At 45.8% G+C, this 27,672-nt stretch overlaps 7 protein-coding genes across 7 annotated transcripts; 3 read left to right on the top strand and 4 right to left on the bottom strand.

Moving 5' to 3' along the window:
* Positions 1–474: 474 nt before the first annotated feature.
* Positions 475–4,208, top strand: FPOAC1_000127 (uncharacterized protein; the record flags this gene model as incomplete). Its single annotated transcript, XM_044844747.1, has 5 exons — positions 475–536; positions 594–634; positions 693–1,226; positions 2,188–2,423; positions 2,808–4,208. 5 exons carry the CDS (start codon positions 475–477, stop codon positions 4,206–4,208), a joined length of 2,274 nt encoding a protein of 757 aa, XP_044710663.1.
* A 1,833-nt stretch (positions 4,209–6,041) lies between these two features.
* On the bottom strand, positions 6,042–7,567 carry FPOAC1_000126 (uncharacterized protein; the record flags this gene model as incomplete). Its single annotated transcript, XM_044844746.1, has 3 exons — positions 6,042–7,048; positions 7,100–7,361; positions 7,412–7,567. 3 exons carry the CDS (start codon positions 7,565–7,567, stop codon positions 6,042–6,044), a joined length of 1,425 nt encoding a protein of 474 aa, XP_044710662.1.
* A 3,505-nt stretch (positions 7,568–11,072) lies between these two features.
* FPOAC1_000125 (uncharacterized protein) lies at positions 11,073–11,966 on the bottom strand (the record flags this gene model as incomplete). The annotated part of the gene is made up of 1 exon (XM_044844745.1): positions 11,073–11,966. The coding sequence occupies one exon, from the start codon at positions 11,964–11,966 to the stop codon at positions 11,073–11,075; it is 894 nt and encodes a 297-aa protein (XP_044710661.1).
* Positions 11,967–12,403: 437 nt separating this feature from the next.
* Positions 12,404–13,631, top strand: FPOAC1_000124 (uncharacterized protein; the record flags this gene model as incomplete). The annotated part of the gene is made up of 5 exons (XM_044844744.1): positions 12,404–12,420; positions 12,472–12,677; positions 12,725–12,793; positions 12,850–13,319; positions 13,371–13,631. The coding sequence occupies 5 exons, from the start codon at positions 12,404–12,406 to the stop codon at positions 13,629–13,631; spliced, it is 1,023 nt and encodes a 340-aa protein (XP_044710660.1).
* Positions 13,632–14,016: 385 nt separating this feature from the next.
* Positions 14,017–15,574, top strand: FPOAC1_000123 (uncharacterized protein; the record flags this gene model as incomplete). Its single annotated transcript, XM_044844743.1, has 2 exons — positions 14,017–14,141; positions 14,194–15,574. The coding sequence occupies 2 exons, from the start codon at positions 14,017–14,019 to the stop codon at positions 15,572–15,574; spliced, it is 1,506 nt and encodes a 501-aa protein (XP_044710659.1).
* A 530-nt stretch (positions 15,575–16,104) lies between these two features.
* On the bottom strand, positions 16,105–19,335 carry FPOAC1_000122 (uncharacterized protein; the record flags this gene model as incomplete). Its single annotated transcript, XM_044844742.1, has 1 exon — positions 16,105–19,335. The coding sequence occupies one exon, from the start codon at positions 19,333–19,335 to the stop codon at positions 16,105–16,107; it is 3,231 nt and encodes a 1,076-aa protein (XP_044710658.1).
* Positions 19,336–25,596: 6,261 nt separating this feature from the next.
* On the bottom strand, positions 25,597–27,167 carry FPOAC1_000121 (uncharacterized protein; the record flags this gene model as incomplete). Its single annotated transcript, XM_044844741.1, has 2 exons — positions 25,597–26,704; positions 26,848–27,167. The coding sequence occupies 2 exons, from the start codon at positions 27,165–27,167 to the stop codon at positions 25,597–25,599; spliced, it is 1,428 nt and encodes a 475-aa protein (XP_044710657.1).
* Positions 27,168–27,672: the final 505 nt, after the last annotated feature.

The raw sequence follows: 27,672 nt of genomic DNA, 5'->3' as shown, positions 1-27,672 counted from the left end.
TGTTCTTGATTCTAAATGCCAGTTATATTACGAATTTAAATAAAAATATCGGATTATATTCCGCTTCTGGTTTTTTATATAGAATTGTCATAACGGTCTACTATGTATTCTGAATCTTCGAGAACCCTGTAGTGGGAGCCTAGCAAACACTACAGCATGTCATGATGGAACGAGCTATGACGATCAATTACAAAATCCGACGGGTACTGCGAATGACTCACAGACTGCCAAGTCAGCCTGATGAATGATCTCCTGCTGACTTGGTTTCAGCAGGCGCCTAGTCAGCCTAGGGTGGTGTGACGTGGCTTGCATACTTCGTCGGTCATCAGAAGCAAGTACTTTAGAACCTTGGGCACCTCAGAACCGACGATAGCGTCTTGTTACATCCTTCTTTCACGGGCTTTTTCTCAATATTCCATCACCGTCGAATTCCCAAAACCCTCGGCTTCTTCAACAAGAACTTTCCTTTCTTCGATGGCTACTGTTTACATTGGGGGAGGTAGAACGGGATTGGTGGCACAAAACATCACCGCGGCGTAAGTCTAGCTTACCTGACTTCAGCAGAGTAGTACTTGTACTCATCAAAATGACAGTGCCTTATACTTTGGCCTCACAGCTTCGAATGCGTCCAACGGTATGTCTGCAGTTATTAGCCTTGCAGAATACAACTAACCAAAGATTGGCCCAAGTAGATGACCGACGTGCGTGCGATGAATGGATCCGCAATTCAGTCCTTGTTGATGTTGACGGTGTTCTGGAAGCTATCAAAGCTTCTAAACAACGAGTTTCCGGGACATGCCAATGGTACAAACAGAGAAAAGAATATAAGGAATGGCTAGTCGGAGACAAACGAAATCGTCTTTGGATGTCTGCAGATCCAGGGGCTGGGAAAACAACCACATTAACAGCAATGATCGACGAGCTGCAACAAAGTTCGGGCAATGGCGCTTCCCCCGACGTTCTATTCTTCTTCTTTGATGATAAAGTTGAGAACCAATCATCCGCTACGGCTGCTGTCCTGTCCTTAATTGGACAGCTGTTGAAGAAGCAGCCTGAGTTATTTCAACATGTCCAGTATACGGCGAGACCCGACCTCGACACTTTATCAAACCTTTGGGGGTACCTGAGGAAGATGACGGACGCTTTGAACCAACAGCCCTACATCTTGCTCGATGCTCTAGATGAATGTTCACCTTCTCAGGTTAACGATCTCCTCAAATACCTCAGTGATAAGGCAAGCCCACTAAAAGCCAAGATACTCGTCAGCTCAAGATCACATGTCCCAAAACCCCAGTCCTACTCTGACCTCCAGATACAACTAGATGATATTAAAGATGATATCTATTATTTAGTGCTTTTTAAGGCATAAATCCTAAAGTATATATTAAAAATTAATATAATAAGAAATACTATTTTTAAATTTAAATATTAATAAAAGTCTTATTTAAAAGTATATATTATAACTTATAAAGTTAAAATTATAATAATTACTATAAAAGCTTTTATTTTTTTAAAAAATTAATTATTAAATATTTCTTTATTAATATTAATATTAATATTAATATTAATAAAATTATTATATAAAATAATAAATTTTAAAGTCTTTATTAATTTTAATTATATATTAAATTAAAGAATTATTTATAAAAGCTTAATCTTTATAATTAATTTTATTTTTAAAAAAAAAATATTTAATAAAGTTATTTAATAATTATATTTACTTTTAATATAATATTCTTATTAATATTTAAAATTAAAATATTATTAATATAATTAAAAATTAAATTATTATTTTTATTATTTTTAATTATAATATTTTTAATTATATAATTAATTATTAAATTAATAAATTAAAATTAAAATTTTTACTATATAAAAAGAAAAAGGCTTTAAAGGCTTTTTATAATATTTAAAAAAAAAATAATATTAATATATTAAAAAGTAAAATACTTTAAATAAAGTTATTTTTTAATTTTTAAAATAATCTTTAATAAAAAAAATAAATTATTAATAATTTATAAAGTATTTAATAAAAGTAATATTATTAAAAAGTTTATTAAATTAGAATTTATTATATTAAGAATCTTATAAAGTTAAAAGATTAAAGAAGGTTCTAGAGAAAAAGGGAAAAAGCTTATAATTAATACTATAGCTTTCAATATAATAAAATTCAATACAATGGTAAAGATGATATCGTCAAGGTCATCGATGCCCGTATGGAGGAACTGGTCAATTATCCCTTGGACCTTCGTGAACAAATCAAGACAAGGCTATACTATGCGACTGGACGCACCTTCTTGTGGGTATCACTCCTCATTGAGTACCTAAAAACAGAACCACCTGATCAGTTTTACAGCCGCACAGGGTTCAACTATGTAACTGAGGAGCGCCTTCGCAAGATGATGCCCGCTAAGCTAAGCGAGGTATATGACAAAATACTGGACAAGATTAGCTCAGTACATGGTAGCAGGCTCGTGAGGTTTATTCTCTATTGCGTCGTTGCTGCACGCAGGCCACTAACAGTGCAGGAGCTTGCAATGTGCTATTGTCTAGGTTGGAAAGTGAACGAATGCACAAGTATCCCGGAGCCAACATACTTGGCCTGTCAGGAGTACATTTGGACTTTGTGTAAGCCTATGCTCGTTCTTGACGAAAAGACAGGTATTGTCAATCTGGTACATCAAACAGTTAAGGATTACTTGTTGGATAGCCACTCGATGAGAGTCTGGACAATATCAGACTTTTGGCAGCCAGATCTATTATCCACTTCTTGGATTCACAACGCCAGAAATGCTCTGCTGACCCAGGCTCCACCTCAGCGCTTTCCTCTCAACATCTTCTTCGCCTTCATCAGGACAATTCCTATGTTTCTTGGTTTCCTCATGAGGGCATTTTCCCGAACCGAGACCAATTTGAATCTAGCCAATCGACTCATGTTTCAAATCTGCTGCAGATATCTTGGGATGACGAAGCTACACAGCGATCAGACGACTTCAAATATTCGAGTCAGCACAGATTCGGCTATTGTGAGATACAGGGATCAGTGCTTCAATGAATATGCCTTCACAGAGTGGCAGCACCATTTCCTGTGGTTGGACCAGACTTCAATCTATCTTTTGTTTCCGTCACTGGTTCAGATCCCATCCAGTCACAAGACACTACTACACGCTGCTGCTGCTTCTGATGGGAAGGCCGACGTGTTACGCTTACTTATCAAGGCTGGTACGGATGTCACTGAGCCAGATGAAACCGGAAGCACGGCATTAGACAAAGCAATTATTTCACTTGAAATGGAGTCTGCATTGACTCTTATGGAAGCAGGTTGCTCCATTCCCAGCCAGTCCCCGCCCACAGAGTCATTGCTTCAATGGACGTCATCTCACCAAGCCTTGGCACGTTTGTTCCTTTATCATTATGTCATTTTCGAAGAAGACGGACTGTTGACGACATCATTCCAATTTACGCAAAAACGAGAACCAGGCCAATACTGGATAGAAGTTATATCTGCAATCCTTGGTTTCGAATCCACAGCAACGATGAAGGATTTCAACGGGTTGACAGCACTACATTGGGCAACAATGCTATCAAGTTCAGAGTGGGTTTCAGTCACTTTTTCGGACAAGGGAAACAAATTCCAAATGGTTAGGAACGTCAGGTCAGAGGATATTGCTCATATCGCCATAAACAGTAATATCAGAGCAGATGTAAAAGATAGCTTTGGTTTGACGGCTTTTCATTGGGCAGCAATCCTTTCTTCTGGGGAGACAATTCAAGTGGCTTACAAAGAAAACAACGATGCAATGGATAAGAATCTCAAAGTGGAATATAAAAACGGAGTCGAGGCCGTGGCCAAGCTGCTGGCCACGAAAGGGGCTGAGCTGGTGGTTCAGGACAGTTTCGGCTTCACTGCACTACACTGGCTGGCGCTCTTGTGCTCTACTGCAAATTTCGCCATCAGGCTCGAAAAGACTACAGGGGAGAGCTGCGCTTTCGCTTCACAAGGAGGCCACAGGGCTGCAGCGAGGATCATTTCAAAGATGGCACCGGAATTATGCGGTACACGGGACTGTTTGGGGAAAACAGCGTGTGATTGGGTATCATACCTGACCTCCATCAAGGACGAATTTGAACAAGAATGGTATGAGGGTGGGATTAAAGTGAGAATAGGTCTTCAAAAGGCGGACTGGGTGTCTGAGTCTTTAATTTAGTTTGGAAGTTTATCTTCTGATAATTGTAAGAGCATTAACTGTTATATATCTACTAATATTGGCGTAACATTTGATAGATGGGATAGATTTATTCCGAGATCGGTCCAGACATCTTGCAGGGCTCACTCTTTGCCGACGGTTGCCGCCCACGGTTCTGCTATGCTATTAGCCTGACGGGAAGTTACAGCAGCCTCATCTCATGTCCGGATCGGTCCACCTTGGAGAGTTTTCCCAACTTGGTTGTTGAAAGTATTTATTGAACCCTGGCATCCTAGAAGCATGGGTCAAAGACTCTGCAGCCACAGACAGGATACCTACATCCTCAAAACCAATACAATCACTGTTTTCTTCAAGTCAGACTTTCCCGGAAGGCCACAGTATAGATATTGTCTAAAAGGTCAACACAACATAACTCACTACTAAAAACGAGACCAGCCCCGACCGTCCTGTGGCAAATTTTGCAAGACCAAGTCAAAGCTCAAGCTCCAGCTGTACCAATTGAGACCATCCAAGTACCGGCTTCACCTAGCCACCTCCACCGGCACAACAAGCTTTTAGCTCCCGCTGATCGGTCCAGACCAAGACGTCAGGATGGACATGTGAGGGATCTACCTATGACTTAACGGATGCAACTCTAGAATCTTGCTTTTGTGTGGGTATCTGGAATATCCACATTTACAATCTCGATATGATGGATACGCTTTGATAGTACTATCGTACGGAAGGCCACAGGGGGCAGTGTCCCAAAAGTGCATCATGAGTTACGTAACAGCAAAAATTAATATAATTATATCTCCTATATAGACCTATTTAAAGAATATACCTACTATAAGGTCTATAATTAATAGTACTATAGCTACTAAATATACTGTAATTAATAATACTAAGTGCGCTATAATTAATAGTGCTATAGCTACTAAGTGCATTATAATTAATAGTACTATAGCTATTAAATACACTGTAATTAATAGTATTATAGCTACTAAATATACTATAATTAATAATATTATAGCTACTAAATATATTATAATTAATAATACTAAATATACTATAATTAATAGTGCTAAGTATACTATAATTAATAATACTAAGTATACTATAATTAATAGTACTAAGTATATTATAATTAATAGTGCTAAGTATACTATAATTAATAGTACTAAGTATACTATAACTAATAGTATTATAGCTACTAAATATACTATAATTAATAATACTATAGCTGCTAAATGCGCTATAAAGACCTTCTATTTAAATATATATTCTTTAATTAATTAGCAGACTAGTCCTAATTAGGATAATTATATATTTAAACCATATAGTCATCCTAACATCGGCATCAACCTAACAGAAAAATCATCGCATCCGCACTTTTGGGACACTGCCCCCTGTGGCCTTCCGTACATCGAAACTATTGAAGGTCGAGAGCGAAGTGGAGATTTGTTGTTGGTGGAGTGGCGTAACGTCTTTTTGAGAAATTCGTTAGCCTCGTTCTTGACGTCTTAAAGCTGCATGTGAGGTTGTTGTCATTGTTTCAACATGTCATCTTGACAGATGCCAATTAACCGAGACGTGTAGTTTTCTCAGTGTTACCTGATGCTTTGAATCCGATATCCGGTACTGTCAGGCGGTCACGATAGTTGAACAAACAATGGCGGAGCAAGTCGAAGTCTTTGGCGATGTTGACAATCACAGCAGTAAAAGATTATGTGTAACAGGATAGTATATCTATTCTTCTACCTCGTAAAATATGAATATATGGCCGCTCTAGATAGTTTTCTCTCTACCCTTTTAAATAATGAAATGCTAAAATCACAAAACAGACGCTGTCGCTTAAGTGGAATTGGAGTTGTCGGCACAAGAGAAAGCGGAGGAACCGCCATCAGTCTTGTAAGAGTCAATGATACCAACGATGGATCCGTAAGTACCACTAATCATCAAAAAAGTACCAGAAACAATGACAAAGATGCTGAAAGCAACCATGAGGTACCACTTGACATTGGGGTCACGCTTGCCCTTGGCCCAGTTATCGTACAGCCACATGCAACCGTAGAGCTGGAACGACATCAGCGTACCCAAAAGGGCACCAACAAGAGACACAAGGCCACCAAAGACGGGAATGCCGGAAGCGATCAGATAAGCGATGACGGTGGTGGTGAGAGTGCAGGCAATCCATGTTCCCCAGTGGACAGCGCTGTTGGAAGCGAGATGCTTGGTTCCGCGGAGGAGACGAACAAAGACGTACTTGGCGGCGAAGTGAATGACGAGGACGGTTGTGGCCAGAAGACCAGGCAGAGAGATACCGTAGGCGATGCGCTTGATCAAGTGACCAGCTGAACCGAGAGCGGGAGAAGCGACGTATGATCCACAGTACAAGTACACAACGATACCGATGACAAGATAAGTAATAGTCACACCAGCCTGGCACACAATCAGAGATCGGGTGTAGTGCGCGGGGTTCTTCATCTCAGCAGCGATGGAGAAGAAACCGGGTGTACCAGCGTAGGCGAAGATGAGCGACGAGATGGATGAGATGGCCTGAGTGAAGGACGGGTTGCCTACAACCTTCCAGTCGGATTTCCACTCGGTATCCTGGGGCGCATCGGCAGGTTTATCCTGGATACCGACTGCGATGGTGACGGTGAAGATGGCGGTCATGATGCAGATGAGACCGACCCAAGCGAGCATGCTGATGCGGCCAAGGGTACGGACACTGGCGAGGAGGAAACCACAGATGGCTGCGACAGCGACGAAGACTGCTGTACAGGTACCGTGGAGAGAGACCGCGTTGAGGCCGATGGAAAGACCGAGCATACCAGAACCTGCAACGAAGATCCAGTCTATGAACGATTAGTAATTATTTCATAAGGGTCTGGTGAGGGGGCACATACACAGGCAAAAGGCAATGCCAAAGATCTCGCGTCCAATGCGACCAAAGATGAGGTATCCAGCGTCATCGATACCGTACACTTGGGGATGGTTGCGCTTAAAGACACCAACCATGTAGTCGGACCAAGTTGTGATGGCGGCGATAACGATCAGGCAGATGATACCAGGAGCGATTCCGAGGACGTCAAAGACAGCTGGGATGGACAGAACACCCAGGCCGATCTGGGTCTTCATCATAAGAGCGACAGTACCAATCCATCCGACCTAAACGTGTCAGTGACAGTTCAATTGAGTACACGTGAGAGCTCACTTACAGCTCGGTAGTTGGGACCTTCATCAGTGATATCACCAAAGACATCATCGTGAACCTGTGCTCCAGCGATGGAAGGAGTGTTGTTTAAAGTCTGGTCATTCTCCAAGTCGCGCTTGAGATCCTTCTCGGATAGGTTGTTGTTCTCGTGGTGCGACATGTTGTCGTCGGTTTAAAAGGGCAAAGTCAATTGACCAATAGACGAACTAACAAAACTTGACTAGACAACTCAATGATTGAAGAGTTGAATAGTGTTTGTAGGAGAGAGACAGGAAGGGGGAGAGAGACAGAAGAAAGAGAGGGGAGGTGAAGATAGATGAAGAGAGAGTGAAGTGGAATGTGGAGAGGAGATGATCGAAATCTGGGGATAGTGGGCTCAACTTATACAAAAGATCCATTTCGGACATTCTGGAGAGATGGGAGCTCTACCCTGTCTGTCATGCCATGGTAACAATATGTCATGAGAGAGTAGACTACACCAGACCAGAGAACAGCTGGAGTGCTAAAGTTTTGCCCCCCCTAGTCCAGACACCAGAAAAAAGCACGCTATGGAGTCGATCCCCGTGTTGTGTTACCTATACAGGGTTAGTCGATTTCCTCCCCCAAATGATACACATGCTTTGCACCACGAAAACCTGCAAGACAGAGTCTTTCAATCGCCCCCCCCCAGTTCGCCGTGCCCGAGGCAGTTAGTAGTTAGAACCTGGGTCTTATCTGTGGTTGGCATAGCGTTATGTGGAGAAGACATGAACAGACGTCTTGATCATCATTCATCAATTCTTTGCACAGAGGATTATTGAGCTTGGCATCTTAACTCCCCCATGGGGAAGAACGATGAAATCGTGGAGAAAGAGGGTCTATTCCACACAAGATGAGGTGCTTGCTAACAAAAAGGGCCAGAGACGAAGAAGCTATCACGTAAAAGAAAACAGGGTCAGTAACCAAAAGAGGCCTGAGCGATGACGTTTATCATGTTCCACTGTTGATGGGTTTGACTTTGTTAGCGAGTCAAGTCGTCCTCAGACTTCTCCACAGAGAGTACGTACAGTTCTTAGTCGTCAGAGGCTGAGTTTTCATTACCTACAGTAAATCTCTACCCCATCTTTTTATTTTTTACCCCAGTAACAAGCAAAAGAAAAATCGGGACACGATCCGGGTCGGGCGTCTCCAAGTTATGGAGAAACTCCAACATTCCGCACGAATAAACAGGCATTGACAATAACACGATATCCTCTTTTTTGTGGAATCAAGACACCTTTAATTTACATACATTCATCTCATCTAACCTTGTGTCTCCATCGTCAAGTGTTGATAAAAGGCGACAGTCCTCACTCTTTCAAGTTCACCATGAAATTGGAGATTTTTGGAGATGTTTTCTCAGCACTCGGCAATCCCGATACACAAGTAAAAACTCTTCCCCGGAAACAAACAGGTGAGGCTGTCGACTCCAATTTACCCGTAAGCAGTATCCTTCTGGAAAGACTTATTTCGCGCATACGCGTTACGGTTGGTCAACGCATCCCCTGTACGTACAGTTAAGTTGCATACACTCACGAATTCGGGGTTACTTACTTTAACCCCTGTACGGATTAGGGGGTCTTCCTTGATTGCATGACCTGACCCGATGGTATCCCATCGGGAAACCCTCCGCGACTCGTTATCATCTGTGCACACACAAAGGGAGAGAGGGTTATTGACGGCGGTTCAGATTAGATTAACGAGGCATTTTCTTTTTAACTTTTACCTCAACGTTGATAACGGCAACCATCGGGACGGTAGATGAAACAGACTGAAGCAGTTCCCCAGTTTATTGTTCAGCCGTTGGCAGCCTATCCAACCAGTGGAACCGGTTCCGATGACGGTAGTAACCTAAACGGAGGCGCCGATAGTAAGACCAACGGGTGATGTTCCGTCAGTATCCAACGTCTTGAAATCATTACACAATCTGATTAAGGAATTCATGCTTCGTGTTGTAATATCCGGATTGGAGTATGAGTGTGTACACGGGCCATGTTCCGATGGCTCGAGCACGGTATCATGCAAATAATTGCCTCGTAGGTTTCGGTTAGATCATATCGTATTGCATTAATATCTGGCCTGATTATCAGACTGGTCTATTCTATCAGGGGTGTAGTTACCGCGATACTTGCCTTCACGGGACTTGCCTGTCGCGGATTGTGTGACAGCGGCAGCATACTTTGGATCTTCAGCGCACGTGTTTGATGATCTAAAGTGTCATCAATGTTTCGTAAGTCTAGACTCAGCTCGAGTGGCTGTGTCAGACTATAAGAGGTTGTCTCGTAACAGCATCCACATTGACCCATACAAGACATGCTGGCCTTCGGTGGATTCGGTAGAATGTGGAGTTGAGAACCGATTGACGACGAGCCTTGATAAACCCATCCCAGTAAAGGCCCCTGGTGTGCCATCTCGAACAGCCATATATGATCAACGACCTTCACTTCTTTAAATAACTTCCATGGCATCTTATAGTAGCAGTACTCCTCAAAGATGAACAGGGCATTAGACCCAGGATTAACCCAGGCTTTCAACCTCCCTACCCTTTCCACATAGATAACTCCATCATCTTACCTTCTGCAAATACCATCAAGGGAGTCATACAAAGTCATGGTTGTTGACATCTCACGTCTTTACTGCTAGTAGACCGACAACGCCAAAGCTCGTTCGTTTGATGAAGTCCACAAAACAGGCAAGTATATGGAGATGCCAAGCGCCAAAGGTTCGATGTCGGGGTTTGATCCAAACATCTTGGCCCTCCACGTTTCCCCAGGATATTGTCTAGGCGTCGATCCACTCTGTTCCTCGGATGAAGATGCACAGACTGTCGTGTTTCGGAGGAAACTTACCGCGACAAGACAGAGATCTAGACTCTTTTACCAAGCCTAATCCTTCTCAACAAGAGCACGTACGCTGTAATTAACAGGGTACCTACCTAGCTGTCAACATGGTAACTGCTGGATTATTGAGGTGCATGGAAGTTCTGGCGTTTAGATATACAACTACTTTACTACAATAGGTATGTTAGTATTGGAACAGATTTTATTCCTGCAACTCATTTTCAATCCTGGTAAACTAAATGGTGACCTACACAGCAATGTGCATATAGACAAGTATACTGTAGATCCTACCAGAGACGAGAAGAGGGACAGACAATTGAAATAGTGACCAGTAACCTCTGTGATGTCACCACACAGATGTAAAAGTACCGTATCAACTCATGATATTCGTATCTGCTGTGGATGCCCCTAGCCATATCTGACATCCTTCAGTGATCGGTCAGTTAAAGAGAAGTGACATTCTTAGTTCAAAAAGGTCTCTAACCTGAATAAAAAACTCCTCCAGGGGATCTATAGGCGTTACCGAATATCACGATTTAATACATCATAATAACAACAGGCATGTTTCTCTATCAGACCAATAGCATAGCCGCTTGGTAGTAAAACTATTCAAATATATGTAAACTACGAGTAGTGTTTTTGCACCTTGTCTATCATAAACAAGCAAACAAGTTCACACACTCAATGTAAGATCAGTAAGCTGAATACGATTCCCGCCGAGATATCGATGACTTAGGTCAGGAACGATTATCGTGAACTTCAAGCTTGTCTATTTTACGATTTTAAATCTATGTCACATACATTAATCTAAGCCAAAGTAACACCAGCATCCTTAAGAAGCTGCGCCAACTCAGCCCTCTCCTCACCCTCAAGTAGCTCAAAAGGCTTCCTCAAACCACCAGTCTTGAAACCCTGCAATTCCATACCCGTCTTGATACCAGCTCCGTAATGATGCGCTTCCAAAAACTTGCAGACAGGAAAGATCTTGCTCCACAGCTCACGGCCCTTCTTAAGATCGCCATCAACAGCAATGGCGTTCCACAACTGTACTGACAGCTCGGGAAGAACATTCGTGGTTCCCCAGACAGATCCCTTGGCGCCAGCGCAGAGACCGTAGAAAGTAAGGGTATCCCATCCGTTGAGGGCGGTGATGGAGTTGTGGTGGTGGAAGAGAAGATCTGTAAGGGCGGGGGCGTTGCCAGATGTATCCTTGAGATACTTGACGCCAACCTCAGAAAGACCAGCAATCTCAGCAGGTGATAGACTCACGCCGCTGGCGCTGGGGATGTTGTAGTACATAATAGGAAGACCGCTCTCCTTGTAAATCTCCTCAAACATGCCCCTTAGTTGCTTCAAGTTTGGGGCGTCGTAGAAGGGGGGGACGATCATGGTGGCAGCGGCGCCGACCTCAGCAGCGTGTTTTGCTAGATCAACGACACCTGAAGTGGTGAGGTCGCCGATACCAGCGATGACGGGGACACGGCCAGCTGCTGACTTGACGACTTGGGCGAGAACATCTTTACGTTCTTGGACAGTCAAAGCAGTGAATTCTCCTGTGCTGCCACCGGGGACAAAACCGTGGACACCAGCTTTGATCTGACGTTGAATGTGAGCGTCGAGAGCTTCATAGTCGACAGAGCCGTCGTCTTTGAAGGGCGTGATGAGAGCGACGAGAATGCCTGTGAGTTCTTGAGGAGCCATTTTGAATGAGTATGATGAGAATATGTGATTTTAATCTGAGTATCTGTTGTTCTTCAGTGTCTATTATATGTCTGTCTCATCTGTTTATCTCTACCAAATCCGTCCAACTCCGCGTGATTGTACATGACCTCCATTTTGGTGTTGTTGTCAAAAATAGGTAAGTCTCGACGACCCGAAGCTGTAAATAGTGGGGTGTTTATTATTTGGGAGTCGTCTCTGAAAAGGGTAAGCTTCCGCGACAGAATTACTCATAAGCATGCATTATTAAACCACTGGCTTTGCAATCAATCAAGATCAATCTTCCCCGCCATGTCGCAATTCGTAGCTTAATAATAATAATCTTGGTAATTGTTTTTGAGAGGGGCATAAATAGGTACCCCCTCTCTAGGGAATCTTCAGTGCATCATAGTGTCTGAACAATCTATCACATAAACAAAATGACTTCAATCTTTCTGTGAGACCACCACTACATCATTCAATTGTCGCGTGGACTAACAATATACAGGACTGGTGCTTCGGGTTACGTCGGAGGACAGCTCCTTCATGAGCTCACCAAAACTCACCCCGAGTACACCATCGCCGCGCTTGTACGCGACAGCCACGCCGCCGAGACAATCGTACAGGCATATCCCAAGGTGCGCATTGTGTTAGGTGACTTGGATAACAGCGCACTCTTGGAACGCGAGGCTTCAGAAGCCAACATCGTGCTGAGTACGTGGTATCACAAGAAATGTCAGTGGTTGTACTGACTTGTTTAGATGTCGCGTCGAACAAGCACATCGAGGCTCTAAAGGCCATCCACCTAGGATTGCAGTCCCAGTCAGAAGGTGAGTTGAGCACCGAACCGACCGTCGGACATGATGTTAATGATTTATTATTACAGCCTGTCTGATCCAAATCTCGGGCGCAAGTCTACTTCCTGTCGAGGATCTATCGTCCCCCTCTTTCAAGCCAGGCGAGCCCTCTGACACTGTGTGGGATGATCTGGGTGGTATCTATCATATTCAAAACCTCATCCGCAACCACAAATCTCGCGTGGTAGATAACTACGTTATCCAAATCGCACGGGATACGGGCTACATCAAGACCGCCAATGTCTTTCCTCCCATCATCTATGGCAAGGGAGAGGGCCCTGTTAAGCAACGCAGCGTGCAGATCCCCGCTTTGGCCAAGGTAGCTCTAGAACGAGGACACGCTGTGAGAGCCGGCCGAGGTCTCGCAGCTTGGACAAATGTCCATGTCGCTGATCTTGCGAGATTATTTGTTCGTCTTGTAGAGCATGCCGTTGATGGGAATGACAATGACACAATTTGGGGAGAGGACGGCATTTATTTCCCTGGCGCCAACGAAACTGTAAGCGCCCAACACTCTCCAGGGTAATGTACTGATGCTAACATTTCACAGACTTGGGCCGACATCTCAGACAAGGTAGCGGAAGCAGCAAAGGAGCAAGGACATATCGATACACTAGAAGTAGAAGAGCTATGGAAGCCAGAAGTAGACACTGCGTTACCAGCTGGTTCAGTCTTTTTCGGCAGCAATGCTCGGAGCAAACCTCGTCGCGCCACGGAAATCCTGGGCTGGAAGCCAACTGAGACAGGTCTAGACGCAGAAATTCCTAGAGCTGTGGCTGAAGAGGCTGAGGCGAAAAAGGCCAAGATTTGATATATTTGTTAGAGTAAAATAAAAACTACCTACCTGTTTCGTTATCTTTGACTGTATTCAATGTTGGTGATAGCAAAGAGAGACACGATAAGTACGTTGGCTGCTTCATCCACTGCGGGGAATGTTTAGTGCGGGGTCGCTGTAAATACAGTGGAGGTAGGCTTCACCTTCCTTCCTGTCCCGTCAGGTGATGGTGGATGCGTGGTTTTAAAAAGAGAAGGCCACCGCGATGCCATCGTTACGGAACTGCTCTCCATTCTCATCGAGTCAGTTTCTCTATCCGGAGACCATTCAGTATATCTGATACTGTGTCTATGAGTACAAGAGACTCCTCAACCTCGACTCAACTCAAAGCATTCATTCACTCATCTCATCTCATCTCATCATGGCACCTTCGATCGAGTTAACCGCTCCCAACGGAGTAAAATGGTCTCAACCAACAGGCCTATTCATCAACAATGAATTCGTCGCTTCATCAAGCGGCCAAACTCTTACCTCAATTGACCCCGCGTAAGTATTTTCCTCCTCACCTCATTTACTCTCACCAACTAACAATCATCAGCACCGAAATTGAAATCGCTACAGTCCAAGCCGCTGATGCACAAGACATCGACAAAGCCGTCAAAGCCGCCAAAGCAGCTATGCGCCACACTTCATGGAAAGACCTCCCCGCTTCAGACAGAGGCCAACTCATGGCCCGTCTAGCAGATCTCATCGAGTCAAAGCGTGAGCTCTTTGCTACCATTGACGCATGGGATAATGGAAAGACGTACATCGAGACTCTTGAGAATGATCTCGTTGAAGCTGTCGGTGTTATTCGTTATTACTCAGGCTGGGCCGACAAGACGTTTGGTCAAACCATCAACACGACGCCTCAAAAGTTTGCATTCACAATTCGCCAGCCCGTAGGTGTAATTGCGCAGATTATTCCTTGGAACTATCCTCTTTCTATGGCTACCTGGAAGCTCGGTCCTGCATTGGCTTGTGGAAACGCAGTTGTTATTAAAGCAGCTGAGCAGACGCCTTTGAGTCTTTTGGTCTTGGGTGAATTGATCAAGGAAGCTGGTTTTCCACCTGGTGTTGTCAACATCGTCAATGGTCTAGGCAAAGACACAGGTGCAGCCTTGGTGCAGCATCCTTTGGTGGACAAGATTGCCTTTACAGGGTCTACGGCTACAGCTGCCAACATCATGGGCGTCGCGGCAAAGACACTAAAGAACATCACCCTCGAAACAGGCGGAAAGTCGCCTTTGTTGGTGTTTGACGACGCTGAGATGGACCAAGCAGTCAAATGGTCGCATTTCGGAATCATGTCGAACCAAGGCCAGATCTGCACTGCGACGTCGCGCATTCTCGTGCAAGAGACTATTTATGAAGAATTCATCAAGCAGTTCATTGACACGCTCAAAACTGTAAGCAAAGTAGGTGACCAGTGGGATAAGGAAACGTACCAGGGACCGCAAGTGTCAAAGGTACAATACGAGAGAATCCTCGAGTACATCGAAATCGGCAAAAAAGAAGGCGCAACATTAGCAGCCGGTGGTGGTCCTCTCAAGGTCAACGGCTCAGACAAGGGCTTCTACATCTCCCCCGCCGTCTTCACAGACGTGAAGCCCTCGATGCGAGTCTTTCGCGAGGAGATTTTCGGTCCAGTGGTTGTCATCTCTACTTTCAAGACAGAAGAGGAAGGCATTGAGTTGGCGAATGATACGACGTACGGTTTGGGTGCTGCAGCGTTTACGACGAATTTGGAAAAGGCGCATCGAGTCGCTGCTGCGATTGAGGCGGGAATGGTCTGGATTAATAGTAGTCAGGATTGCGATCCTAGAGTGCCGTTTGGTGGTGTGAAGCAGAGTGGGATTGGGAGGGAGCTTGGAGAGGCGGGGTTGGAAGCGTATACGCAGATTAAGAGTGTTCATATAAATATGGGAAATAGACTGTAGATGTAGAGAATGTAATAGATAGAAAATGAATTATCTATGACAAGTATGAGATGGTTTGTTCTCAGTTGTGTTGGTTTAACTACGTCGAGCATATGGGTGACGTTACAGTGGTTAACCCCTATAACCATCCACTAAAACAGCACTACGATGCCATCTCTAATATTGCCATTCACGTACATTCATCGACAGGTAAACCAAGACATGTTGTAAAAGTTGAGTTTCATTTTGAGATGATATATATATATTATCATAAATAGATTTGACAAAGAAAATATGCATGTCTAAAGACTGAGCAAGTACATCGGTCCAGTATTACTGTACCGGCGTTGTAGATGGGGGGGATATGGACAAAGACAGAACAAAGAGGATATAGTGTTAAAAAAAAAGACCCAAGATGAACCGAACCCTTCAAAGCAATTCCCAATGACCGAGCAATAAACGAAAATCGCGGACTCCAAAAGTTATTTCCCCAAACCTTGGCCTGAAACCGAAAAGCATTCATCATCTTACACATGATCGGAGAACAAAAATTAAGCAGATTTTGTGATGGCGTACTCTTGAAGAATGGCGACGGCCTCATCCCATCCTCTGGAAGCAGCAATCTCAGTAATGGATCGGTCAAGCTCATCCTTGACATCCATATCGAAACCGGCCTTTTCGCCGAGAAGACGGAGGATCTGCTCGTCGCCGTTCTCGACGGCTTGCATGACACCGTTCCAGCCGCGGTACACCTTGTTGGGGTCCGCGCCGTGCTCGAGGAGAAACTCGAGGATCTCACCGTCGCCGCGGTATCGGCGGAGGGCCTTAACCACTGGCAAATGCTCACCGGGGGCGTTGATGTCGGCGCCGCCTTCGTTGATGAGGTACCACACGATGTCCTTGCGGTCTTCGCGGATGGCGGATGTGAGAGGAGAGAAAACACCGCCGTTCTTGTCCTCTACTGAGACTCCGGCGTTGAGGAGGAGCTTGACGGATTCGAGCTGGTTGGCTACGACGGCCATCTCCATGACTCCCTTGAAAGCGCGGGGCTCGGCGAGAACGGAGAGGATGCGCTTGAGGATGGGAGGGTTGCGGACGGCCATGCAGACAGGCCAGTCCTGACCTCGAACGTTGGGGTCGGCACCGTTGGTGAGGAGGAAGTCGACCATATCGACTCTGTTCTCCCGGATAGCAGTCGTCAAGGGTGAGTGACCCTTGGGGTTCTTGTCGTTGGGGTTCATACCCTTCTCGAGAAGCCATGTAAGAGCTTCCATGTTGTTGACACTGACAGCAGTCTCGACAATACCCTTGGGAGAAGAAAGGTTGACTCCAGCCTCGACAAGGTGAGGAAGGTACTGGAGACGGTTGTGCGTAATGCACTTGAAGGCGGGGTACTCGCTGGCAGGGACGTTGGGGTCGGCCTTGTTGGCGAGGAGGAGGTGAAAGATGTCGGGTCGATTGTCACGGATCGATGTGCAGAGGGGAGTGTAGACGCCATCCTTCTTTTGGTTGGGGTCGACCTTTGAGCTGAGCAGAATCTTGACCGACTCGATGTTGTTGACACTGACGGCAAGCTCCATGATACCAGGAGCCTTCTTGGGGTCGGCACCGTGGTTGAGGAGAACCTGCAGACATGCTGACTGATATGTCGCAGGCCAGAGCATGTGCTTGGGACCAGGCAGGTTGGGGTTGGCGCCGTGGTCAAGAAGACTCTGGACAATGTCCACGCGAGAGTTCTGGATAGCCTCGAAAAGAGCAGTCTTGCCCTCACGACTCTTGAGATCGGGGTCAGCGCCGTAGTCAAGAATGAGATCGATAAACCTCTTGGGCGTCTTCTTGTTGATGGCAGCGCTGAGAAGCGTCTCGCCAGTGGCGGTCAGCTGGTTGGGATCGCCACCGTAGATCAAGAGAAGATGAGCAAAGTTGACCTTGTTGGCCATGCAGGCAGCAGCAAGGGCGGTCTCATTGTCGGGGCCAATTTGGAAGGTGGGATCAGCGCCATACTTGAGAAGAGGGACAGCGCCGGCGATGAAAGATCGCTCAACTGCAGCGAAGAGAGGGGTTACGCCATCGCGGTCAATACCGTTGGGGTCAGCACCGAAGAGAAGAAGTAGACGAACAGCTTCAGAGTCGGTGTTGAGGACAGCTTCCTTGAGAGCGAGGTGATCGGGACCAGTGTTGGGAGAAACACCACGGTCCAGGAGCTGCTCAATGAGCTTGTGATTCTTACCGCGGACAGCGCTGATAAGGGCTGTCTTGAGGTTGGCGGCGTCAGCACCGACAGTGTTGCGGGGGTTCCAGCGGGGCATGCTGAAGGGATCGGCTTTGATGCGGACAGCCTTGGTGCCACCGTTGAGGTCAAGACCAGCAAGCTCTTCAAGAGAGACTTCACTATCTGATATTTGAGTGTTTTGCGACCGTGTCTCGTGGTGCTCATCAAATGTGCTCATGCGATCAAAGGTAGCCGTCGTACCAGAGTGGTATCGCTCATTGGAGTGCACTGAACTGGCAGTGTTGTGGTGATGATTGCTAAATGAGCGCGCATCGTTGTGAATAGAGGCAGCGATGGGGTCAGTATGTAGAGAAGCAGAGCGCTCAGCCCAGGGAAGAGGAGGCAGAGGAGGTTGTGAGTTGATGGACATGACATGACCCTCGATACCACGATGCGCAGAGGCAGAAGATGGTCTGTACTGAGAACCACCAGCGTCGGAAACCTTTGATCGAGGTGCGACACCAGCGCGGGAGTCCATTCGGTCGAGAGCAGCTGCGAGACCGGTGTATCCGATACCGAGCTCATTCTCAATCTTCTCGTTGCCCAAGCTCCACTGGAACATGAGAGCGCTCATGCGAAGACTCTCTCGTGTGCGACCGAGGGCGCTGATCATCTTTTCGATATCGTTATCGCCAAAGATGCGACCCCATCCACGACGCATACGACCCATGGTGCCCTTGCGCTCATTCTCCAAAAACCTGGCGAGCATCTGATCAAGAAGCTGAAAGTCTGCTTGTGTGACGCGGAACTTCTTGCTCAGCTCCGAGATGACGTCGGCGGGGAAAGTCTGTTGGTTGCGGATGCACTCGCCGAGGCCGGCCTCAATAGAGAAGAGGATCTCGCATGTGTCGAGAAAGTCGTGAGCGAGAACGTCGAGGCCGTGAGGTTGCTTGGTCACCATTGTGAGGTACTCTAGCATGCGAACCGAGATGCGGTCGCCGAGGGCGGTGGTCTTGTGGCATAGCTCCAGGCAGGTGCTCTGGGCCTTTACTGTGTTGGCCATGGCTGCGGAGCTCTTTTTGCTGTTGAGCGATCGGGGAGCTGTATTTGTTGAAGCTGCAGTGGGTACTCTGGCAGCGCTAGTGTTAGGAGGAGAGGTGGTGGAAACTGTGATAACAGATGGTGCCTTCTTCAGAGGCGCTGTGGCGGAAGCCGACTTTGGTGTAGGTGGTACTACAGCGCTTCTTGCAGGACTAGCGGGAACGTAGGCCTGAGCGGAAACTTGAGCGAGTCGCTTCTTGGTATGAGGAGGTGTGACGGGTCGAGCAGATGGAGTAAGTTCAGGAAGAGAACCCAGCAGTGGTGATCTCGACTTTTGTTGAGCTGATGTCGCTTGAGGTCTTGTTGGACTGGTTGGACTGGTTGGGCTGCTGGGAAGACCGAGGGCTTCGTTTGACACAAGAGAGAAAGATTCCCTTGGACCAAGAGCAAGAGCTTCGAAGAAAGAGTATTCCTTGTCAGTAGCAGGAATAGCAGGAGCAGGACCCAGAGGAGCGATTTGTGTGGTCATTATTAAAAAAAAGAAAAGAGAGCGAGAGGAAGAGGAGAGGGGGGGATATGGGCTCTCTTAGTAGGAGAGGAGAGGAGGGGAAGGGAAAGTGGGAGCAACAGGCTTTATGGCGCTTTAATCGAGAACGAGTATGGTCTTGTGCGAGTAGTCGAGTCGAGGCCGCAAGCCAAGCATATCTTGAGCTGTAGAAGTGCGGAATAGCATACCAGTCAGCTTTGCAAGGAAGGCAGGCTTCAGGTACCGCACTGTAGTACATAAAAGTAAAAGTAAATGTAAGCGGGACCCTAGCCTAGTTTCGAAGTATCCGTACGTAGTTTGGTATGCGATGCGATATTCGCTGAACTGCTCTGCTCTGTTACCCGGTCTGGACTAAGCAAGGGTTCTAGTCTAGAGCTGAAGGGGAGAGGCGTTGTCTAACAGGTTTAGTGTAGTGCTGGAGCCTTTTAGTCTTGCTGCGTCCAACGGATCTACCGGACTGGACTGGGCCCCCTCCCCCCCAGGACCAGGTGTGTCACTCCCTTTACATCACATCGATCACTTTTTTTTTCTGTAGGGAGAGAGAGAAAAAAAGAGAGGGAAACCCCTGCTTGAGTGGTAGATCGGCGCTTTGACATGGGTCTAAACATTGGAGGGGTTGTACCCCTGGTCAAAGCAACTGTGGCATTTGAGATATCACAGTGAGTATGTATCCGTAGCATTGTTGCTGTCAATTAACTAACAGGACGGGGCAGATTACTCTTCTCGGTCAAGTTTGGGCATCTATTATGCTATTAAACCGGGTTTGTTGTCAAACCAAGGCATTGACACTCTCTTGGGTTCCATCCATTGCTACTGCAAGCACGATAATGCACATAGATGATAGCAGTCAACTGCACAAGACACAAATGACAAATCAATTCATTATCTTCAGTGTAACAATTCACAACAAGCAATAGATAAATGCGCACGCTCTTTGTCCGAGCGTGCACAGGATTGAATTGGTGATACAGGTGAGTGCAAGTGATAGCCAGACTCTGAAGAAAAAAGCCACGAATCTCACAGGGGGGCCAATAAGCTTTACTAGGGGGGGTCCGGGGGGTGTTTGGGTGGTGTCGTCCAAGCTCAGTTGACGATTTTTATCTCACGGACCACCAACAACACAAAGATACAACAATAAGGTAGCACAGCTAAGATAAATGGTGGTAGATAAAATACGGTCATTATTAACTAACTAGCCAAGAGAGACGGCGTTGTTTACGAGACTATCCCGACTAAAAGCATGACGAATCGATGGGTCCAGATTAAGTAGTAGATACACAAACTACCAAGGTAGCTGAAGGCAAAGAGTCACAACAGGGTAGCAGTCACCATCTCATCTCATCTCATCTCGTAATTATCGACAAGGGTTCATGTGTTGTGCTCTATTTATTGTTCAATGCAACCCTGGGATATCCTCGGTACAGTAAACATAGATCTCATACGAAAAAAGGATTACCTACTTATCTGCCCGTGCCACCCTTTCACTGAGACATTTTGTTACTGCAGGGTGAACAAGAAATGGTAAAGTTTGCACGCGGCTGAACTGAACCTTGATTGACTGTGTGATGGATGGGACTGGGCATTTTACTTTACGCTAGAATATCGGGAAAATGTAGACGTTCCTGACGCCAAACCAGGACAGGGGATCGAGAGTCCTTTTTGACAAATAAGTAATTATATTGCGATATAAACAAGACGGCGGATTGAAACGAATTGACAGTAAAAATCCCTTGCTTGCATCCTTCAGCGGGTAGTAATGTATTTCGTAAAGACTCCCTGCTTCTACGGGGGAGCCCATGTCTCGGACCCCTTCAACGATTATCTTCCCTGGAAGAAGGACAAGCCAGTCTGTGGTCAATACAAACCTTGACAGTCGTCAATCTTTGCTATTACCGATGTAGTGTTGCATCAATAGGAAACAGTAGCCCACAGTGAATGCAACCCCATCAATTAAACAGCCTCGCATATCTATATCCCAGCCTCGGTATGAACGCCTGTCCTTGGTATTGCTGTTTGTTCTTCATCTTGAACTGTAAATAGATGCCTAGATTCGACACACTGTACAAACATGTGGAAACCCAACTGCCACGTGGAAGTGTACATATGCAAGGGCGCCAATGGTCTGGATTTTCTTGAGTGAAAGCTTGCTTGCCTTGGATCTTTGGGGTCTAAAGCTCGACGCTTATCTCCCGCGCGATGCTCGATCCGGTGTAAGTTCAATCTACATCCCCGTGTCGGGATTGGGTAATTTGCGCTCCACAGGGGCGAAAAAAGAAAGGAGGCGTAAGAAAGTAAAAACAATAAAGTGGTTGAATGATGATGGATCGTGTTTCTTCTCCCTTGTTGGAGTAGGATTTCTAGGGATGGGAAAAGTAAATAAAAGAGGGATAGAGGAGAGAGGGGACCAACAGTTCGTTACATCATTTGATATGATGGAAAAAGGACATGTCGTAAATTGAGCTGGGAGTTACAGGGGGGTTATTCGCTAAATTGAAAAGGTGTAGCGGGTCTGCTACCGTTTAGACAGATGGACATCATCCCGCATCTGTTTCTGTGTTTGACCTGCCAACCACCCTTCATCTTTCTTTGCTTTTTTTTTCCATTACTGATCTCATCATGCAAGACAGCAAGCTTGATATGTTAGTAGAGTGATTGACAGCTGCCAAGGCATATGCATATGCATATGCATCCGTCCCAAAGAACCGGAACCCCGTTCGGCCTTGTTTCCCACAGCGGGCCCGCGCACCACCTTTTTACTTCCGGGGCTCTGGACCACTGTAGTTTATCGATTGGCTCTGTAAATTTCGGTCTCCCCAGAATCTCTCGCAAACGGCATTTGACAGAGTTTATAGACGCCGAACCGCATTCCAATAACAGTTTCCAAAGGTTTATTTGCTATTTAACCTTTGGGGTATATCACTTTTCCATTCCAGGTTTTCTGCTTTGGTGATAATGGGATCAGTCTCTTCTCTTGTCCCAAATTGCATCTCCCTGCTTAACAGACTCGAGGTTGGGGCTATATGCAGGGAGTCAGAGACAAGTGATGAGATATCAGGCCATTTTGCGACCGTTGAACTGAGACCTGTCTTGTCTCGTATGCAGCTCCCACTGGATTAATTTCTTGCATCTTGTGTTTTTGGTAGCCGAGACTTGCATCTTCAAAGATGATGATGTGATGATAAGGTTGTGGGAGGGACTGGAATGACGCCAACACCTTGTTTCCACTCTAGCCACATGGGATGGACAAAGGAATGAACCAGAAATGGCAAAAGAAAAGAAGCCGAAGAACGAGAAAGAAGCAAGGGATGAAAAAAGACGTTTAAGTCCGGTGACAAATGATGGAGTCTGAATGTGAACTGTCGTTTTTTTTCTCTCTCTCGGATCTGTGGATCTGAATCTGAATCTGACATCTCATCTCACCTCGCTTATCCCCAAGTCTCCGCTCTCCAGCCTAAACTGAATGACCTCAATATGGCCTGACCTGGTCTATTTGTCTCTGACTGAGAATCTGATCGGAAAGAGGTCCGAAGTTTGACGGCACGGCACGGCATGGTAAGTAAATCATTTACTACCACAAAGAAAATCGTGCCATTGTCTTTCCAATAAATTACACTTTATTGCAACGCCTCCCGAATAAACATGGCTGATTAAGGAATCCGGGCAATCTCGAATCTGCATCGCCAACCACAGTGGCTTGCGCGGGCAACCATTCATTCGGGTATGTTCAAGCCTGGTAATTCTACTATAAACTCTATTCAAATTAATACGACAAACAAGCAAATCGGTGGTTGATTCAGAGTTCCAGATAATAATACTGCTGTCTCTCAAAATGGATGGACCCTTGTGTCTAGTACGGACATTTCCTCCCGCAGTAAAAGAGGTCAGTGCGAAAGAGAGAGAGAAAAAAAACACAGACATTGATTGCGCCACGATGAAATCGTTAGATCTAATCACGAACCAACACAGACTGGTTCCCCTACGGCATCATTCTCCGCGAAGCCGTTGGTGCACACACATTCGATAGCTTCTGTTTTTTTCTCCTATCACGCGAGGTGGCCCCTGTTGCCACTAAGAAAAAGCCACCATTTTTCTCTTGGGATAACTGGGGGAAAAAAAAACTACACCAGAATGAGCATTCAACTCCGATCGGGTTGTCCCAGGAGATTGGAACCCGGATAAAGACAAAAAGAAAAATGTTAATTGATGGGAATAATTCACGGAATAATTATTACTGTAGTATGTGTCATCAAATCACCGTTTTACTTCGGACGCTAGATGACATTGTTTGTGTCGGGCCGGAGAGGTGCAGATACATACAGACATCTGAGATCCATACCAAGTGTTTGGGACGAATGATCGGCAGTTCACATGACATTTCTGAAACTCGCGTCAAAAAGTCTGGTCAGCACCAGTGTGTGAGAGAGTTGTAACGCAGAGTACCTAGCCTCAAAGATGAAACAAATACAGAAACAAATAAGATTCATCAAGAAGGACAGCCAAACAGGAAACAACACGGGACACGTTATCCGTAGTTGTGCACGAGTGTCTGTGGGATGTCATGTAGTCCTACCAACTAAGATATAGTAAACAAACTAATGCATGTGTTTAATTGTTTGGGATTGGTTTAAAGCGGAGAGATAATTGCGCCGCTCCAAATGATCTGGTAATGGATTTTTATTGCGGCCCCTGAGCTGAACTGGCCATGTGGCAATCGAGGCTGTAGGGTAAATAATCGTCATTATCACCACTTTATCACGACATGGTCATAGTGGTCATAGTGGGAATCGAGATGATGGAAATATGTTGGACAAAGTGCCTAATAACGAGATATTTGTTCTACTGAATTATATCAACATTTGAAAGAGTTGATGAGTCCACTAGTGGTTAATCCAGAAGTCATATTGAATTCCAGACATATTCAGGAGTTTGTTGGACAGCCAAATCAAGGCTTCAGCCCGCTCCAGCTCCCAATTTCCTCAGCCCTATGACTTTTCATTTCATCACATCTGCAAACCCCCTTTCTTTTCCAAACTCCAATCGCGATTAAAGAAAAGACAAAAAGAATGTTAAAAAATAACCCGGGCCTATGAAAGTCCATCAGTCCAGACCTTTGTCGGCGTGGCCGCGCTACTGAAAGTTATTTGACCAACAAAGGCCGAGACCACCAAGTTACGAACGGTACTGCTACCGAAAATTTACGGTCCATGACACAGCCAACAGATAAATTCCAGAATGACATTTGTTAAGAGTTAGTCATGCTTTGTAACTCGTTGAAGAATGCTCGATGAATGCAAAGAGTATCTCATGGGTTTACTTCGAGGTATAATGCCTCGTTCCGTGCCCAGCTTTGTCAAATACATCAACGTGTCACCAAGAAACATCAATGCTTTTGACATTGCCGCTGCACACAGACTCGGCAAACTTTATAGGTGCACAGATTCATGTCAAGACATATGATCGAATTAGGCCAACATTGCCAACACCACTAACAAAGATAGTCTCTTCGTCCGGCGGAAACTAACAAGATACCCTACTTACCCTCACCGATGCTACCGTTGACAGCGGCTAGGTTATGTCTCTCCCCCGGTGGAGGAGATTTGGGCTAAAACATTGTATTTCTCTTTTAGGCAGACTACAAACCTAGGGTCTATTAGTTGGAAAGCCCATGTGCCTTAAAGTGGCGACGATGTCTATTAAAGCTGAGGTAGTGCACAGTGAAGGGATCCCCTTGCTTGTTAGAGCTGACATGGTGTCTATTAAGTTACCCTTTTGTCTCTTAGGGCTGCGATAGATACCTTTCGGGCTGTGTCGGTGCCTTTTTAGGGAGATGTTGGTGGAGAGGGCATTGACTCGGCTCGTGCCGCGGGACTGTGGCCTGGGCCAGCTTGTGCTTGGTCACTGCATTATAAGCACGGTCAACGTGCTGTGTTGGACCCTGAGAATGAAGATTGGAGTTTTGGTGGGTACAGACAGCGGCGGTTGTCGCGGTATTTACTTATTCAAGACTTGCAGACCACGGATGGCACTAGCGAGACCAAGGGAGGCAACACTCTTTACAGCGAATCCTTCCAGGTTATCGGGTAAGAATGCACAGCCGCCTTTGTCGAAACATAAAGGTAGAATGCCAAGCTTTGTGTGCTAGGTGCTCAGGTTTGTGATAAGACCCTTTTTGTTCCATTAGACCCCCGTAGTCTTTACCTATGTCTACCGTTTCATGACACAGGCTTATATGCAGCCGCAGTATCAAGAATAATCTTTCCTTGTAAGAGGACGTGGAGACGTATCTTCTTCAGGTGGAAATAAGTGCTTCTTCTCACGTATGCTTCTCCTATGCGGGTCTCTTTCACGAGGCGCCCATTCCTGTAGCGTTCTTTCACGTTGTGCCTCTTCACGCTTCCGTGCGTCCAATTCTGGCAGGATTAGTCTTCTTATATCATCCTCGATGTCTTCAAGTAGTTTGGGGTTGTTTATAGACGAGGGTGATCCTTTGTCGGCTTGGGTACTCTGGCTAGGTTGTGTACTGCTGGTATAGTTTTGAGTCCCAGGTCTCATGTCAGTGCTGGGTATGCTGGAAGCAGCGTCAATCCGGCTGGTCTCTGGATGTTTTTTTGCCGAAACTATCTTCTTACTAGGGTACAGGCGGACTCTAACCGAAGGACGCTTACTGTTGGGACCGGCCTTACCTCTTCCACCTTCGAAGTATTCAATGAGTAAAGAGGTCTGTGAATTGGTGGCCTTGTTACTACCTGTAGAGATATCGTCAAAAGGTATACGATATGTCTTCGAAGGTCCAGCGGGCGAGTTGCTGCTGTTGGGATCCAGCGTGTGTGGCACCTCGTTAGGTATTGGATCGTCCTGTTGCGTTTCATTTTGTCGTCCAGCGTCAGCTACTGCGTTGTGCGCAGCCATCGGCATGAACTGTAGACCTGCTAGGTCTGTATAGGACTGGGAGGGTATATGTGATGGCATCAAAGTAGTTTTTGGACTCGGCTCCCAGCTCAAGTCAATGAGATCCTCAACCGGCTCCATGTTCCCATCGTTTAGATCTAGGGCAGGGTGGTCAAGATCTGTCCGAGGTCGACTCCGCTGACGTTGGGCTTTAGCAAGAGCCCGACGATAGACCCGCGTATTGATAAGTTCGTAATCAATGTCAAATTCGGTTGTGCTCAACTTGCTTTCTCGGTTGTCCGAGTCTGCATAGACGCTATCGACTGTTTCTTTGTCAAGGGAGTCTAAGATGGTGTCGCGACAACTCCAATATGTTGGTATAAGAGCTGTAATGTCCTCCTTGGCGACTGTTAAAGCACCTTGATTCTTAGCTACCAGAGCTTGAACCTCTCGTACCGAGCTCCTTTGATCACATTGTTAGTAATGGCCTATATTGAGTTTCTCATTGACCTACAGGCTCAGAAGATGAAGCAACAGCAGGATATTCTCTCGTTTGCGATCAAGGCGCCCGAGTAATCGTTTCATATCATCTTCCTTCCATAAAACCAGAAATCGAGATTTCCAGTCACTTCGATTGAAGAGTAGCTCAAACTCTTGCTTGATGCATGCCAAAGTTGCACGGCAGCCCTTGACTGCGATTGAGAAAACGTCTTCAACCTTGTATCGCGATATTGCTTCTTGATTGTCACGAGGGCATCCTCAACGCCCTGTAGTGCTCCCTGAATTAATTGAGCTTCCTCAGCTAGATCCGAGAGCGAGTCGGCAGCGTCGGTGATTGTGCCAACAATCCTTTTGACTTCAATCGCGCACTTGTAGACAGCAGCGGCCAGCCCGACTGAGGCGCTGGTGATGCTGAGAGGATCCATTACGCGCCTGGAATGATCTGACAAGGCTCTGGGCAAATGAGTATAGTCTCAAAGGCTACCTGGTTCAGTTGGAGGCCTGATGATGTTTGTGCTTGGTTTCAAACCCAACGGTGGCTATGCAAAGAATATAAAATGAGGGGATCCTACGACAAATTTGATAATAATGCCCAACAAGTCACGGGAATTCATGCACTTCTAGCCAGTTAAATATGAGTGATGCTGAGCCACGATTTGAGGTGTGTGAGTCGTCAGCCTGATTTGATACGTATAGTCCGTAGTAGACAATGGGTAATAAGCCGGAAGTAGAGCATTTATTATCCAATCTCTTGCTTAGAAACAGACAACATCGAAGGGCCAGTAGCATTATAACTTGGATGCTAATATCATCTGTAGCTATGTTCCTCAGGTATGTCTTTTTGATAAGTTGGCCGTTGAAAACTATATATTAGTTCCGTTTTTCGATGGTCGCCCCATTTGATCACATCATCTACCAACATCATGGCAT

The sequence above is a fragment of the Fusarium poae genome, chromosome 1 (genome assembly GCF_019609905.1).
Source record: "Fusarium poae strain DAOMC 252244 chromosome 1, whole genome shotgun sequence".
Classification (NCBI taxonomy): Eukaryota; Fungi; Ascomycota; class Sordariomycetes; order Hypocreales; family Nectriaceae; genus Fusarium; species Fusarium poae.
The sequence above is the reverse complement of the archived record's forward strand: the minus strand, read 5'-3'. Positions and strand labels throughout refer to the sequence as shown.